This window comes from Felis catus, chromosome B1, assembly GCF_018350175.1.
Source record: "Felis catus isolate Fca126 chromosome B1, F.catus_Fca126_mat1.0, whole genome shotgun sequence".
Lineage (NCBI taxonomy): Eukaryota > Metazoa > Chordata > Mammalia > Carnivora > Felidae > Felis > Felis catus.
Genome location: NC_058371.1, coordinates 154,715,112 through 154,733,411, shown reverse-complemented (window position 1 = coordinate 154,733,411; position 18,300 = coordinate 154,715,112). Strand labels below are relative to the sequence as shown.

General features: G+C 34.7%; 1 protein-coding gene across 29 annotated transcripts in view; it reads left to right on the top strand.

The window, feature by feature from the left end:
- The window catches only part of ADGRL3 (adhesion G protein-coupled receptor L3), an 823,449-nt gene extending 815,177 nt beyond the window's left edge, over window positions 1-8,272 (top strand). For 21 of the 29 annotated variants that reach the window (XM_045056306.1, XM_045056308.1, XM_045056303.1 and 18 more), the window contains one exon: window positions 182-8,272. In XM_045056306.1, coding sequence (XP_044912241.1) covers window positions 182-981 — 800 coding nt within the window. In that variant the 3' untranslated portion in view covers window positions 982-8,272. The remainder of the gene's footprint in view (window positions 1-181) is intronic. The other 8 variants (XM_045056312.1, XM_045056318.1, XM_045056316.1 and 5 more) reach the window with 1 other exon arrangement.
- The last annotated feature ends 10,028 nt before the right edge of the window (window positions 8,273-18,300 follow it).

The following is an 18,300-nucleotide window of genomic DNA, read 5'->3' as shown; positions in this document are numbered from 1 at the left end:
TATATAGAAATGTGTACATATAGACTTAATAGTATGTTTTGTTTCCAAACATTTTATAATTAATTAAACGTGCTAGCAATTTATACATACTTCATAGTCGGATGTTTCTGCCTTTGTGTTTGTGTGTGTGTTCTGTGGCCAAATGGATGTAAATGTCATAGTGTTTTGTAATCTTTTTCAGAGGGGCTTCTGAACAATGCCAGGGATACAAGTGTCATGGATACTCTACCACTGAATGGTAACCATGGCAATAGTTACAGCATTGCCAGTGGCGAATACCTGAGCAACTGTGTGCAAATCATAGACCGTGGCTATAACCACAATGAGACCGCCCTAGAGAAAAAGATTCTGAAGGAACTCACTTCCAACTATATCCCGTCTTACCTGAACAACCACGAGCGCTCCAGTGAACAGAACAGGAATCTGATGAACAAGCTGGTGAATAACCTTGGCAGTGGGAGTGAAGATGATGCCATTGTCCTGGATGACGCCACCTCCTTCAACCACGAGGAGAGTTTGGGCCTGGAACTCATTCATGAGGAATCTGATGCTCCTTTGCTTCCCCCAAGAGTCTACTCCACAGAGAACCACCAGCCACACCATTACACCAGAAGGCGGCTCCCCCAAGACCACAGTGAGAGTTTTTTCCCTTTGCTAACCAACGAGCACACAGAAGATCTCCAGTCACCCCATAGGGACTCTCTGTACACCAGCATGCCAGCACTGGCTGGTGTGCCTGCCACAGAGAGCGTTACCACCAGCACCCAGACCGAACCCCCACCGGCCAAATGTGGTGATGCCGAAGATGTTTACTACAAAAGCATGCCAAACCTAGGCTCCAGAAACCACGTCCATCAGCTGCACACCTACTATCAGCTAGGTCGCGGTAGCAGTGATGGATTTATAGTTCCTCCAAACAAAGATGGGACCCCTCCAGAGGGAAGTTCAAAAGGACCAGCTCATTTGGTCACTAGTCTATAGAAGATGACACAGAAATTGAAACCAACAAAACTGCTAACACCTGGTTGACTGTTCTGAATTGATATAAGCAGTGGTAATAATGTGTGTACTCCTAAATCTTTATGCTGTTCTTGAAAGACAAACACAAACTTTCAGACTTTTTTTTTTTTTTAACTGGGATTTTTAGGTCAGCCCAGGGGAGAAAGATAACTGCTGAAATTCCCCTGTGCCCTCTCCTTTCTTGTCTTTTCCCCCTCAGATGGAGACTTCATTATGTTAATGAACGAGATATGAAGAAAATGGCGCTCATTGTGGCCTTGTTGAATTATGTTGTGTTTGTTCTAACATCTCTGATGCTCTGTTACTATAATTACAAGGACCTGATTTTTAAAAGGCCAGAACAGTTGTTTGAAATTAGTAACAATGCTGCATCTAGATTGGAGTGCTGCACAAACATAAAAACAAAGCAAAACTGTATCACATAGTGGTTTTTAGTCACTCACAACCTGAATTCACCACAGTGGGAATAGCTGTGGAATACAAAATAAAACAACAAATTAATAATGAAATGGAGGGGAATTCTAGAATTATATGCTAAATGCATATTTTATGATTTGCTGTATTAACTGATGATAAAACTAATGGCAGAAAAAAAATTGAACAATTTCTATGTAATGTACAGATACTAGCATTGCACATATAGTCAGCTTTCTGTTCCTCCAGAATTTGAGTCCTGTTAATGTAGTGGAAAAAAAGAGATATTTTTTCTTTTTCTTTCGTGCTGGTCTTGCAAGTTTGTCTGCCAGTAAGAGAGCAAAGTTTCCTTCCTTCCTTCCTTCTTTTCTTTCTTCCTTCATTTTCTTTGCTTTTTCTTCTCTTTTTCCTTTCTTCTTTTTTTTCTTTCCTTTTATTTTTCCTTGATTTTTTCTTTAAAATTTCACCTGGCAAAAAAATAAATAAATAAATAAATAAATGAAACTATCACTTTATAAGAATCATTTTCTAGTAATGCAAACAAATTATTTTTTACAAAAAAATAAAATAAATAAAATTAGACTTCCTTCCCTCACTATATATCTTTATTCAGTCAGAATATTTCCAAGAGCATTTTTGCAGATTAGAGCAGGACGAACTTTTATGTTTACAGTATACATCTGTTGTAATGCAAAGTATATTTGGCAAGCAGTTCATCACCAAGACAGTAGCTATGATTCTAGAAGTCAAGAGGCGTCAATAGAACTAGTGGGGCTTCTGCATGTGAAAAAAAAAACGGTATCCCATAGGCATTAAAGTGCTGAATGCTCAGTCTGATCCCCAAGTGGGCACCCGCACTACCAATTTTTAAAGGAAATTCACTCCCTTGTAGTAAGAAATGAAAGGTCAAGTTATTTTGAAGTGATTTTTTTTAAACTCTTCTGTTTATTAACAGGAAAATTTATTTATTTGACAGGATTTTAAGTAATGTAGGAATACAAGAGGTAAATTAGCAGCACATATAATTTTTTTTTAAATTTATGATCCATTTTGTATGGTCTCAAAGTTGGATGACCTCATTACTAATATTTGTTGTAAAAGTGAAACTTGTTTGCCAACCAATAAACAACTGATTGAGATTTAGAAGATATTGTTTTGATGTATGTACTATATGATGAATTATTCTTTTCATTTTTCTCGTCTTTCCTTCTGTTTTCATTATATATACTTTGCTAATCGATTACTCTATGGCCCCAATGAGCCATGCAATAGAAATCAGATCTGCCTAGAAGAATAACCTAAGCACAAAATTTTACCATTTTTGCAAAGTAAACCAGAAAAATGGGATGGGCATGTTTATGTTGAATGAAATAAGATGCATAACTTACTTTTAAGCGGGTTAATATCAGCTACTATGTGCTTATTTTATAAGCAGCAGCCATCATGCTTACTATAAAAACCAGCTTCAATCAGAGATTTATGTATTGAATTGAAGAGGGGGTGAGTCACTTATTTTCCTTTCCTGTAAGTTCTATTTCGATGTCAGAAATTTAAAGTCATTCAGTTGGCTCAAAGCTGCCAGTTTAATGGCAAAGAGAATATCCATTTTATAAAGAGAGTAGAAGACATTTTTATGCTAATTTTTCTTGCCCCATATATGAAACAAAGTCCTTTCAAAGAAACTTTCTAGATCTCCAATTACCGAAGAACCTTTACCAGCAGTGTCTAAACATAGAGTCCCTTCTAGGGCAAAGATAGAATGAATTTGCCAAATTGTAATTTATCTTGTAGTTTATGATATTTTGGTGACTTCTTTCTCCCCCCCCAAATCTGAACATCACCCACCTATTAATTAATTTCTTAACTTAAGATGAGATGGAATAGTTTATGGAATAACCAGTAATCTCTATATAGTTTAAGAATATATGACAAAAGAAAGAATTCTGTGCTGGGCCAGAGTACATCATAATCTTAATATTCACCTCAGAATATTTTATGCATCATTCCTTTTTAAGTCTCTAGAATTGTTCTTGAGTTGCAGGAGAACCTCAAGCTTTAATGGCAATTAAGTTTTCACATCCCACACTGTGGCAATATTAGCACCCGAAAGGTGGTTTGCCTATCTGTTGCATAGAATACATTTGGTAATGAAAAAGCCCCTTTTAGACAACTTGTCTAAAGTTGGCCTGTGGATTATGAGCGCTTATGCTTGTTTCGCCAATTCAGCAGAGATCTATATGAAAGCAGCTCGTCAGTAAGAAGCTAGTTTCACAGAACAATGGGGAAACTACCTCAAGTCAGCTTGCTGAGGCTGCCAGTTCTGATTTTCTGATATTGCTACCTCCCTGCCCGCTATCTTTTATGTGTCATTACATGGAATTTGAAACCGGTAGCCTCCCCAGCTTTACACAGACCAACTGCAGAAAATCACTTGAATACATAACTGGTGCGGAAGGCCATTTAGGACTGTCAGTTACTACCCAGCCCTTGCATAAAGATGAAAGGGTGAGATGTTTGAATTCGAATACATCACAATTGTGCTATCAGAGAGACAAGATCCCAAAGACTTTTACAGAAAGAGATTGTTCCCTCAAGTTTTATGTGACTATACTGAAACAAAACAGTAGATATAGGAGCTAATTATGTGTACATTTCAATAGAAATTTGTGTATATCTAACATGTATTCATTTAGTCCTTTTTATACTAGCAAGGCTTGAGTTCCTAAACTTGACTTTTTTTTCACATGTATTTTCATGCATAGTTATTGATAAATTAATAATTTTTAAAAAGTTTGTTTTTTTTACCACCTTTGGTTGACTATACTTCAAACCCTGTGCCATTCATGACTTACTTATCTGCCTACTTCTGATATGCTTATCTGAAATTCTGTAAAAAACTAAATTTTCATCAAGCAGACAGACTGTACCTACCATAGCACATCATTTCGGTAGCTGGAAGTAAAAGTTATGCCAATAAAACAAACCAATTATTACTTCCTAGTAAAATAATATTTTTGTAATATTTTACTCTCAAGCCTTTTTTTTTTTTCTTTTGAGGTCTATCTCCCAAGGTACTTTGCAGGACACTAGCTAACAGATCTCATGTCTAGTTGACTCACAGACTGTTGGATTGTTGCACAGCCCATGTTCCTAACTGATAATATTTATGGAGAAAACTACATTTTGTGAAGGAAAAATAGATCTGAATTTCAATTTAAGTTTTTGAACATCCCTCCAGTTCCACTCTATTAAAAGTAAAAAATACTATATTTGAATAATAAATTGTCATGCTTAAATAATCATGACAAAAAAGAACTTGCATGAGAACAATTATGTCAAAGTGAAAATAATCAGGAAGCTGTATTAATAAAATGTAGATAATGGAAGCATCCTTAACTTCCTATCAGGCAAATTCACAAAGACTCAAAACTAAAGTGTAGTTTATGATATATACTTTTAAAATCCCCATTAAGCTAAAAATGTTAACATATTGATTAAAGATCTTTAAGATTTAGTGTTTTTAAAAAATTAATTTAGTTGGTGTGACGAAACTTTTCATGGTAATAGAGATAAACATATAAGAGAATTAGTAATAGTCGTATAGAACCCATGGACTTAATTTTAGCCAGTATCTTCAGCTTTTTGCCCCACACATGTTCCAATCCATTGACAAAGGTTTACTTAGTTTAAAAAATGACATTAAAAACTTTTAAAGACTGACTTTCTACAGTATAGAGAACAAAAGGGAGAGGAAAACCAGTTTCTGGGTTGTCTAATGATCAACTCCAGACTAATCAATAATCAGCTCCTATTAGTGAAAGAAACATTTGTTTTCAGAAGTTGTGCGTTAGTATTATACCAAAGTGCTACTGCTTGAGGTGTTTTAGAAAAAACAAAAACACTACAGGACTACTATACTACTGCAAATTTAGAGAGAGAAAGAAAGAAACCCAGACTCTAATTTGATTTTGAGCAATTCTAAAAATATTGACAAGAATGTCCTTTCTTCTGTTACAAAACTATTTGAGATAAAATAACAATATGTACGATCCTCCTAGTATATTGTAGTACCAAGGTATTAAGATTTGATGAGTTCATGTTTAGTGGTTCATAATTATAACTCACAACCTAAACAATTACTATGCATTTCTAAAAATACTTTACATACATCCTCTGTTAGATTTCTGCACATTAATAAATTAGGAACATGGGAGCACAAGAGTGAAACAGCACATTAGAAAATAGCTTATGGAAGCATTTTTGTGCAAATGAATTCTACGTGGAAAGCTTCTTTGAGCTCATAAAATAGATTTGATGGATCCCAACCAGAAATTCAATTTTGTAATCAGCAAATACATACTTCTGAAGCCATCTGAAAAATATTGATAAATATCTAAATTTTCATTTCTAAATTAAAATGTTGGTAGCTGCTTCTTTCCTGCTTAGGCCATAAGAGGAATCTTTCCTATTTTCTAATTAACCTGATTAGTTTCTACTTCACTTTTGCTTTAAAAGGGAAATCAATCTTTAACTTTCACCTATACACTTACTTACATACTTTGATTCCTTTTCTTTACAGCTTGCAGAAGAAATAGCTTGTTTACAATATTGCAAACTTTGTGATTTTTGCAATATAACAGGTAGTTACTATAGTTTTGCATATTTTCATTTTCAATAAACTTATTGCCCCACCCTCTTTACAAAAATTAAAAGCACGTCTCCAACATCCAGGACCTGTAGGTTATTATTCAAATGTCTTCATTTCAGCTATGTTTTGATGTTTCTTTCTCTCTCTTAATAGTATGTCACACAAACTTTTCTCATTTCACTTGTGTCCCATCAGAGTATTTCAAAGGTAAAGGCAAACTATGATTTTTAAGAAGGCACGTGAAAGGAGAACTTTGATTTATAATGGAGAAGTTGAGGAAGACTACACAAGGAAAAACCTCTGTTGGGATAAACAAGTCTTTTCCATCACAATATGAACAGAAGAAGGGCAGATCCAAGTTGGCATACTTATGGTGAGGCAGCAGGACCTAAATTCGAGTTCAAAAGGAAAAAAAATTCCAGGAAAAAATAATGAAATTGTTTAGAGTGGTAAAAACTTTAAACAGTGTAACAAGTGCTACTGGTGTGTTAAAACAAAAATTGAAGTATACCATATGATAATTTTATCCTGCTGTTTACACAGGAAAGTCTAAACACTTTCAGCACTGCTTAGATATTTCTTGTCTAGCCACACCTTGTCTCAAGGACACATGATATTTTATAAAGGTTTCTTAAATATAAGTATTTTGCCTCAATTCACTTTCACTCTCTAATCTGCTTATTCTATTGTATGCCAACACCGTTAATGCTACCAGTAGCTATGCACCTTTTAGAGCTTTATTATGAATCTTTCTAATAAACATTAAATTAATATTAAATTGGAATTACGTACATTGTGCAAAATAATCCGTAACCAAGCAATATTCATATTACAGGCTAATTTATAATATATATGAATATTACATTGAGACTGAACAAATAATTACACAGCTGAAAATATTACTCTCAAGTCCTTTCTCTCTTCAATTATTGTAGTCAATTCGTAAAATTCTGCAGACAGTTGTATGACATGTATCAAAGTACTCCATAATCCAAATGTGTCTAAAAGTATTCCCAATGCTTCTTTCATTCTAGAATGCTAAAGAAAAGAGCTTGAAAGAAGAGGAAAGGAAAGCCGACTCCTAAGGATCTAATTTAGATTAACATTGCCATTCAGAATGAGTGATTTTAAAATGAGAATGTTCCACTCTGTGGTCTGAGGTTATTAAAATTTTACAGTTAGTCCAATATTGGAGGATTTTAAATTTAAAAAGAGTTAAGTTTGTCTCAATGGCCCAAGACTGCAGAATTTCACACTACATTGGCAAGGAAATGTGTTTGAAATCCATACCTGAAGTAGCTTTTTAAAGGTTAAAAATTCCCTGATTCTTCTGAAAGTAAAACTGGTAAATGATCCTGGCTTCAAGATGAAATGGACTGGTTGACTTCAAAAAGTGGCAAAAATCAAGAATGTCATCAACCCTTTAATAGTAGGTAGAGGTCTTTGGGGATACAGAATACAGTGACTAGAACACAATGTCCTCTTCTGCTGACCACTGCCTCATGTTGGAGAGCATTTTTAATGCCTTGAATTTCAAGTTGTCACAACGTCTTATGTTTTAAATACCATCATGAATCAAGAAAGATGAGGAAAAAAACATTTAAAGTTGGTTTTCATGCCTCATTTCAGAATAAAGATTTCCTTTGCCATTCTAAGTAATAAAAATGATGTGTCTTGAAACAGCTGTAGACAATCAGAATGTGTTCATTTATAAACAAGTCTTTGTATATTCTAACACTATTCTTTGCCTATGACCCCCAAAATCAGTAAGTGTAGAAAGTCAGCTGGATTTCCTTTCATTTGGTTTCTGTAAATGCATTGGAAGTAGAAGGATAATCTGGGACATTTTTCCACACTGTTTTCCCACTTGCCAATCATTAAATCTAATTCAAAATATATCTTTTTTTAAAATGATAGTTTATTTTTAAAAATAACAACTAATTAAGTTATTTCTCATTGATAGGAACGATTTCTCTTTTTAGGAACAAGAATATAGCTGTCGCAGGCTCTGGTCTCTTACCATTCTCATATATTTACATGTGGAATTAATCTTATACACCTACCAGGTTTCTATTGGATTTTTTTCCCTTGTACAACCTTTCCAACCTCTTTTTTTTCTTAAATGCTCTGTACAATCACATGTAAAATCATGAGCTACAAACCTCAATAAAAAATGTCAGTAAACAATAAGTGATGTAGTCACTGTTATTATATGGGACTACCAAAACTTTGGTTTTGGACAGTTTTTCAGACTGCAGGATAATTGAAACATAGACTCCTAATATATTTCCTTGCTATCCCTACACCCTGCCACCCTTCTCTTCACACATCCAAAGTAAAATGCAAGGGCTTTTATTCTTTTTTTCTCTTTTAACTTTTTCAGAGAGCTGCCACCACCCAAGGTATCTATGAGGTTATTTGTTCTTTCCAGAAAAGATAGGAAGTTAAATTAAGAACTGCGTGCCCTTAAAGTCTGCCGATACTGAGATATAATCAAATGTAGTCATATCTGTCCCCTGATCTTATTTCTCCCCACCTCAAACTAGGGTATTGTTGGGTAGAAGTAAGGACAGTCAGTCACTGATGACTTTGGTGCACAGAAGACTACAGAGGTCTGTGCTGTGACATGCTTTTCCTCTTTTGAATAAAGGGCCCTATCAATATTAGTATATGTTGCGGATCACAAAGATAGACATTATATAATCATCATTTTGTAGTGTCAGGGATTCTGATTATTTAGTTTACTAACACTGAGCATCAGAAAAATGAACAAAATATCAGCTGGGAAAATCTAATCCAGATATTTCTCCCTTGTAATGTTAAAAATACATTTTCATAAGAGATATTTTGAAAAGAAATTAAGAGGAATCCTCAGATACTGAGTGCCCAGGATGTGCCTGGTACTTTGCATTGCTTCATTTAATCTCTCTAATAATTCAGTGAAATGGATTTTTATTCATGCTCACTTTACAGAGGACATTGAAATTCTGATCTCACAGTCATAGAGCTAGTGAGTTTTGAAACACACTCTCGCAGTCTAAGGTCCATTTTGATTTTTTTTACAATGTTATACTGTATCAACTAAATGATTCATTGAAAAAAAATTAACCCAACCCTTTTCATTTAAATAAGAAACCAGGGTAACAGACAGCCAAGGAATCATTGAAAACGTATAGAACCTACTTTTAAGACACTCAAAGTTTATGTAAACTCCATTTTACTTGGCAGACTGAGGTTTCACCAATTCTTTATCTTTGAACAAATTACTTTCCTAAGCTCATTTCTAAAGTAAATATAATATCTGAAAAAATAAACAAAACAATGTAAATACAATATCTATTTTGTATGTGATATATATGTGTAAAAGTGTATTACATATATAGCATGATATATATGTATCACCATATATATATATATATATATATATATATGCTGTACTTGGTGCACATGAAACCCTTATTTAGAAAATTCTGAAACACATTCTGAGTTAGTACTAGTATCTTGTTGTTTGTATTCTTACACCCTCACCCCCAATACACATAATGGATAAAGAATAGTACTATACACCCACATCAAATTCTAGTGAAAGGTTCACACTGATCTATAGGATTATTTCATCCTTTATCAAAGCAGCATAATAACTGCATGTTTCTTTGTCTTTATGTATGCAATTTCTCAGTATTTAATCTTTATAAAACGGTTTTAACAGCTGTACTTCTTAGTGATCAAATACACCATTTTATAATCTGTTTTCAAATGGTCTTATTTGATGGAAAAAAATGGTTCTAAGTTTAATTATATTTGGGAGATGCCAGATGAAGCAAAGTAAAATAGATATTTTTTTTAATTGCAGACTTCAGAGAACACACTGCAGAGAGTACTATATATTGCGCTCTTTCGTAAAACTATCTGGCCCTGAAATCCTCAAGGAACCTGAAGAGCAATGCATTGAGCACTATTAACCCATGGAACTCAGTTTGTGATACACCAGCCAAAATATTTTTCTTACAACTGAGTTTTTTTTCCCTAAGTAATTTATGTTAATGAAATACTGGAGGTGTGACGCCCTCCAATATTAATTTATAACTTTATAACTCATGATAAGATAATGTTATAGTAACATTATTTCCGCTAATGTCTGGTCCCAATCTTTAGGTGGAGGAAGAACAATTCATGAAATGAGTCCTGCTGTAAGAATTCTGCCCTAACCATTGACTCCCTTCCTTTTAGCATAGTCCCCTATCTTCTAATGCTACCTGTCCATTTGGCTACAGCAACTGGAGACAGAGTTCATTCTCAACAACTGTGATTCTCATTTATAAAGTGCACATGAATAACATGAGAATCTTGTTAAAATGCAAATTTGGGGAGCATGAGGGTGGCTCAGTCAGTTAAGCGTTCGACTTGGGCTTCACTCATGATCTGCCCTGTCGGGCTCTGTGCTGACAGCTCAGATCCTGGAGCTTGCTTCGGATTGTGTCTCCTTCTCTCTCTCTCTCTCTCTCTCTCTCTGCCCTCCCCCATTCGTGCTCTGTCTCTCTGTCTCAAAAATAATAAATAAACATTAAAAAAATAATGCAAATTTTGATTTGTGTTAGTCCGGTAGTCTGGGGTTTCAATCTCAAACAAGCGCTCACACATTTGCGTGGCCACTCCTCCCAATACCAAGGTTTTCGACTGTCTTGTTCTGTTTCTTCCCCAGTAACACATTATGCCTTAGGGTATTTTTCCCCTGTTTTTTTTTTTTGGATACTAAGGGATATATTATAGAAAAGGGGAAACGAGTTTCTCTTTGTGGACAATCAAGAAAGTTCTCAATTTTACCAAAAAAAAATCTATTAATATTTTGGAAAATATATATGGAGTGGATTCTCAAAGTAGGTTATGGATATAGTAGAACTGAAGCAGAAGCCATTACTGTTCTACTCCATCATTTTGGGTCCAAAATAACATGGAAAAATGGGAAGACTGTGTGTGTGTGTTTCTGTTTGTGTTTATATGTAATTGCATGTATATGTAAAAGACATATATGTAGCAATTGCCTATAAGAAAGATCTTAGCAAAGTGGGGCGCCTGCGTGGCGCAGTCGGTTAAGCGTCCGACTTCAGCCAGGTCACGATCTTGGGGTCCGTGAGTTCGAGCCCCGCATCAGGCTCTGGGCTGATGGCTCGGAGCCTGGAGCCTGTTTCCGATTCTGTGTCTCCCTCTCTCTCTGCCCCTCCCCCGTTCATGCTCTGTCTCTCTGTCCCAAAAATAAATAAAAAACATTGAAAAAAAAATTAAAAAAAAAAGAAAGATCTTAGCAAAGTGGAATTTTCCTCATTAACATTATATATAACACACTAGAAATATTTATTAGAAAAATTTAAACTAATTTTTTGAGTATGTAAAAGAGTTCATTGTTGCAGTTAGAGATACTTGCTGGTCTTCTATTTGTATGTAGAGTGGGAAATAGTCACACAGGTAGATGCAGCAAAAATTGAAAAGTTAAAGAATGCCCAGAAAGTTACATCATCTTGAACTTTATAGATAAATCCGTTTCTAAAAATAGTTATAATTATGTGTTTCATTACAATACTAAAAAGTTTCTTGTTTATTGACAGTGACGAATCTTGTCTCAGTATAATATCTAATGAGGTGAAAGTCAGCTCACTGTTTTCTACTTGGGATGCTTTACCTAGGATTCACTCCCAGTCACAGGATCAGAAAATATTAATATCTATCCCAAAGTATCAAGAATGTTAGGCTCCGAAGATGTTATGTATAAATTGAAATAAAAGATCTTGTCTATATTGGTAATTGTGTGTTAAGTGTGTTAAAGTCAAACACACCATGGTACTAAACACAAATGCCTGGATAATTATGAATTAGATTATAATGAACATGATCTTCAGATAATCACGATTCTCTAAAAAGCAAGAACCCTGTCTGATCTCCAAAATAATAATTCTCCTTATATTTCCAAATGGTGAAAACATCTCACTAACCTCATTATTATTTTTGTTTTGATATTCATGCTTTGCTTATATAAGATATGAGAATATGTATTTTATACTTAGTATATACTGTTGATTCTACCAATTAAGTCATGGTCTAGAAATTCACAGTTATTTTTAAATGTGGGGGGGCATTGTGGAAAGGTAAAGTGAATTAAAATATAAGCTTTATACGTCCTAAAGCTAGTAATTTCTCACATTCTTAGAAAGTCTTTAGCACTGTGGTGATTGTCACAGTTTCATTGTAACTGATGAAAACAGAATTCCATTAATTCTGTTAATGCAGAAAAACCTACCAAGAAGAAATAGGAAAGTGAAAAAAGAATATAAACTTTCTTTTTAAGCTTGGTCTTTTGTCTTAAAATTTTAAGTATAGCATGTTATTTTTCTATAATGTACAATTTTTAAATTAATGTGTTTACAGTTGTAAATTAAGTACATAGTTTCTGTAGTTTATAAATTGCCTAAAAGGTTAAAAATAATAACTAATAACATTTGGCTTTAAAAATTCAAATCGGAGTAATATCTAAGATTGAGGACTCAAGACTAATTCAAATCCCTGTGTAAAACACAACTAATTCAATGTTATATTTTATTCACTTATTTTGAAAACAATGATATTAGCTTATTTTGCTATGTTTATATGTTAGTATGAGGGTCAATAAAATAGTTCAGTGTTTCCCAGCTCCGGCTTCAATTAGAATCACCTAGAGTATATTTAAAAAACAAATAGCCCATGTCTCACTCCATATCAATTAAATCAGAATCTCTAGGGATGGTGCCCAGGTATAAGTTAATTTTAAAAGCTCACAGGTGATTTAATGTGCAGTTTGGGCTAACAATCGCAGAGTTCACTGTTTAATAAATATTGGATAAGTATCTGCATTAATCATGTTTAAATATTACACAACTTTTCTTTTTTTTTTTTTTTTTGAAGCAGGGAAGATGTATGGGAAAGACCAAAATAGTAAGCTTCTTATCCTCAGATGAATCTAGTTAATCACCTAAATATGGTTTTCCTCCCAATTTATGAAAATGGATAACATATCGTTCAAATAAAATTCAGCTAGATTATTAATCATATATTTCATTATTTAATGAACGGAAGAAAAATTCTTATTCAAAATATCTGGGTTCCTATCAATAGTTTCAAAGTCCATAAATATTATTATAGCAGAAAAAAAGTCAGTTATTAATTTTACATCAGGCAAAATTCACAGACACATATCAGGAATTGTTTACATGGATCAAAAGCTCCTTCAAGATTTCTCTGAATATTTGACTGTTATCAGACCATATATATACACGTGGTATTCAGCACAGTGTCACAGCTATCCCAAAATATCCTTGTTAAAGTGAATTCTAAAGTCCCTAGATACTTAACACATAACGTTCATGGATAGAGTAACAGAGTGTCAGATAAGTTTTTATTCTCTTGGCAACCGATAAAATGCCTGCTTGGAGCACTGTCTTCAATAGGCTTTACCCAAAATTAGTAAGAAAGAATTCGATGATGGATTATTTGTATCTGTTACAATCAGGGAAGGGGACCAGAGGGGAAATGATCCATCAATTCACGTGCAATTTATATGCCCTCCCTGGGAGAGAAGTTGTGAATACAAATATCAGATGTTCCTATTTTAGAAGAACCTAGAGCCCTAACTCCTTTTTAAGAAACTTTTTATTCTTGCATGTAGTTGACATAACAATTACACTAGTTATAGTAATTTCAGGTGTGCCACATACTGATTTGACACTTGAATGTGTGTCTCATTGCTCACCGCGGTAAGCGTACTCACCAAACAGCATTAGTATAATATTGACTATATTGCCTGCGCTGTACTTGTCATTGCCATGACTTATTTATTTTATAACTGGAGGTCGGGATCTCTTAATCCCCTTCACCGATTTTGCCCATGCTCCACCCCTTCTTTATGACGACAGCTACTTCAGTTACGCAATAATAGAAAATAGTGCACAAGGGAAGAAGAAAAGTTATTTACATCATTTATTCCACTTCTTCCACATGTTTGTTTTATATTATCCACTGGGTTAAGTTTAGAATGATTTTCTATCCCATTATTTTTCACAAAGCCATATCTGCTCTAGCCGGTCATCACCTCCAGCTGACCACATCCCTGACCAGGCTCCCTCACATTCGGCCTAAATTCCATCCAGTTCTCATAGAAATGTGGAAGCCTTTTTCTCTTTTATAATCTTTCCTACATATCAATCTCAGTCTGCCTCTTATGTTTAACTTAGCCTCACTCTTTTCCCCCATTTATTTCTGTGTTTTGTAAAGGTCATTTACATATTAATTGATGTTTCTCTGCTCCATAAATCAACATCTTCTCTTACTCAGCCTTGAGATCAACTCACCAGCCAGGATCTAGTTTCTCTTCTCTTACTAGAGTATTTTTTGAGATCCTTTGTCTCTATTTTTTAATGTTTATTTATATATAGGAGAGAGAGAGAGAGAATGCAAGCAGGGGAGGGGCAGAGAGAGAGAGAGGGAGACACAGAATCGAGGCAGGCTCCAGGCTCCGAGCTGTCAGCACAGAACCCAAGGCGGGGCTCAATCTCACGGACCTTGAGTTCATGACCTGAGTTGAAGTGGGACGCTTAACCTACTGAGTCACCCAGGTGCCCCTGAGAGACTTTGGTTTTAAATAAAGAACCATAATTCAAACTTAGTTAAGCTAAACAAATAAAAACATAAAATACCTTTAATGAGATTTATTGACTCACCTTAATCAGGGAAGGAAAAGGTGAGGCAAGGGCTAATTGGAAACTAGACAATGAACACAAAGACTTTCCCTGTGTCTGATTTCTCTGTTTTTCCTTGTTTTCCCTATGAGCCAGCTTGATTTTTTTTCCCACTAAGAGTCAGTATTTTATGGTGGTCGAGTGCCCAGGCTTTGAATACAGACTGCCTGGGTTGAAAGCATCCTTCTCCATTTTCTAGTTTTGTGACTAGAAAGTTCCTCTCTGTATCTCAATTCCCTCCTCTGTAAAATAGGGATAATGATAAAATCTACTGAATAGGGTTTTTGGAATAATGGAGTTAAAATCATGAGTTACTGGAGTGTTTAGGACAGTGCTTGACACAAAATAAATCTTAAGAATTGTTCCCTATTCTTATTGTACTAACAGGCCAATCTCTTTTTATAGACAGAGTCATGTTTGGTAGAAGCTTTGGATTTTCAATCAAATAGCTCCATGGAAATATATAAAGGCTCCGATTGGAAAAATCCAAGGGTTGCGGTGCCTGGGTGGCTCAGTTGGTTAAGCATCCAACTCTTGATTTCAGTTCAGGTCATGATCTCAGGGTCCTGAGATGGAGCCCCATGTCAGACTCCATGCTGGGCATGGGGCCCACTTGAGATTCTCTCTCGCCCTTTACCTTTGCCCCTCCCCTGCTCTCTCTCTCTAAAAAGAAAAAAAGGAAAAATCCAAGGAAAGGGGGACCTGGCTGGCTTAGGCAGTAGAGCACACTACTCTTGATCTCAGAGTTGTGGGTTCAAACCCCACGTTGGCTGTAGAGTCTACTTAAAATGAAAAGAAAAAAGAAAATTTAAAAAAGAAAAGAAAAGAAAAGAAAAGAAAAGAAAAGCCTGAGGAAGGATTTAGATTCACCATGATTGGTTTACTCCTTACCCTGGACCAGTTTTTGCCTGAGGGATTGACTACCATAATATAGGCACAGCCTAAGTTACTGGTTACATCTCCAACTCAGGCAGCAAAGTCCTACCAGAAGCTGATGTGAGAGGGAAGCTGGACAAAGACACCTAGGCTACTATCAGTTGTCACAATGCTACAGCTTGCCTGGTCCATCTGAGAAATGAGTCTTGTAAACTTCATTCTTTCATATCTATATTATGCTTCATATCCAACTGACCTCTGTTATCTTTATTCAGTTCCATTTCTATCTCACCAGTGTAATGCTAATTAAAAACAACTATTAAACTCACAATTCAATTGCAATTACAAAGCTGCATATTTATGTTGGTTACAATTAATTTCTATCTTCTCCTTAATAAACTTGAATTGTAAACATTTGAAAATCAGAAATGAATACTTACTTTTTCTATGGACTCTTCTCTTATACCGAGGTCCTGAATTTCACTCTGTAAGTTTGGAAATTTGAAGTAGAGAAATACTACTTTTTCTAAACACTCACGTGTCCTTGAAAAGATAATTAAATTGGTTTTGATGAAAGCTCTTCCTGAAAAAAAGGGTAGAAATAAAAATGCTATTAGGTTTAATCCAGGATTAGCAAGAGATAGCCAGAAAAGCTAGTATTCTCACCAAGCCTGAAGGCTAAGAGCTGAGGGATACACCCCACCACCATATATATGTCTAAATAAAATAACAGTTTAAAAGAATGCTGCTCCCAGTTAGAAATAATCTTTGAGATAACATTGTGGGGATTTTTCCAAAGATACACTTTGTAATGAAGCATTTTTTTAAAATATGGATTGCTTATCTTATCTAACAAGCACACACACACACACACACACGCAACTGTTAGAAAGAAAAATAAGTTAAACAATATTATATATATATATATATATGCAATACTAGTAAAGAAACAGAAATCTTAGCATTCCCTCCCCCCACTTTCACAAATACTTGAGGAAGAACATGTATGCAGTGTATTTCGTGACTCAAGGGAAAGATCCAACGTCTTGTATAATGCCATAGGATTTCCAGCACTACCCAAAGAATGTCAGAAGTGAAAAACAATTACAGTTCTGCCTCTTTTGCTCAATGAGCCTTATGTGTGTAGAGTTGTGTTTTATTTATTAGAAGCTTCAGTTTTATTCTAAGTGGAAGTGGTTGAGTTCTTGTGAATAAACAAAGTAGAAGAAGTGCTACTAAATTTTGATTTTTCTTTTGAAGCATTTCCAGCATTTCCATAGACAGAAGGAAAAACTAATTGAGTGGCCTCAATAAAAAGATAGATTGAAGTGTTCCAAATGTGAGATGCAGACACTTGGACATACATCAGAAGAAATTACTTATTATTTCCAGTAGATTTAATTTAAAACAAACTACAGGGGAGACCATCATAAGGAAATGATATGAATCTTTAATTAGAATAATTAAAGACTAATTGTGATTTAATTACACATACGATTAAATTTTGCCAAGTTTAAAAACAAAATTCAGTTGAATGGTAATGCTTTATTGAAGGTTTGCTAGATTTAAAAGCCTAGATTTTGGAATTGTGGGATCTGATTGCTGAAAGGGGGCTATTCCTTTGTCTATGTATATGGACTTTATTTTAGAGCAGTTGCATACTTTAAGGACACTAAAATTTTTAAGGTGATAGGATGATCAACCATTTCTCATTATCCTACATAAATGCAAACAACATACAAAACCAACATATACTTTCACTAGGAATAGCACCTTCAAGAACAAACCAAAATACTGAGGATTAAATCACATTTGGGGCTTATATAGTCTCATGCCCAAAGTGTTTGAAAATGCTTTTAAGAGAAGGGAAAGCTTAAGAGGATTATAACTCTCAAGACTATTGTAACAAAGCATACTGTGCTACAAATAAATCTTGATGTGACTGTTACAGAAAATAGGTGCTGTAAAGGCCATCCTTTAGAGGGAAAATATAAGCTGTCTATGCAAATAATAAAACCCTATTGAATAAATGAGCTGAAGCTCTGATGGTTCCAGAGTTTTAGTATGCTATTCGGCAATTATATCCCTATTGAGATTTAATTATCCCATTAGATATTTATTTACTACTACATATTAAGTTACCGTATACCATTAGAGTCAGTAGACTAATAAATACATAACTACTGCTAGATAGAAACAGCTTAGCCAAATAATTATTTCCAATTATTTCACAAACATTTAACATTATACCCAGAACAATGCCTTGTCCATAGCAGGCATCCTCTTAGTGCATTTCTCGTTTTTTTGTTTTTTGTTTTCCTAAATGAGAAGATAGATGGCCTGACCTGCATTTTATTTGGCTGGTATTATCTGTCTTCCTTTGTAATATATACCTATAGCGATCAACTTAGAACTTTAACCTGAACCCCAAACTACATTAAGCAGGTTTGGGGAAGAAAAGTAACAGAAAGGAAAGAATGTGGAGGGTCGCTGGCAAGTAACAGGTTTTTCTTTCTTTCTTTCTTTCTTTCTTTCTTTCTTTCTTTCTTTCTTTCTTTCTTTCTTTCTTTCTTTCTTTCT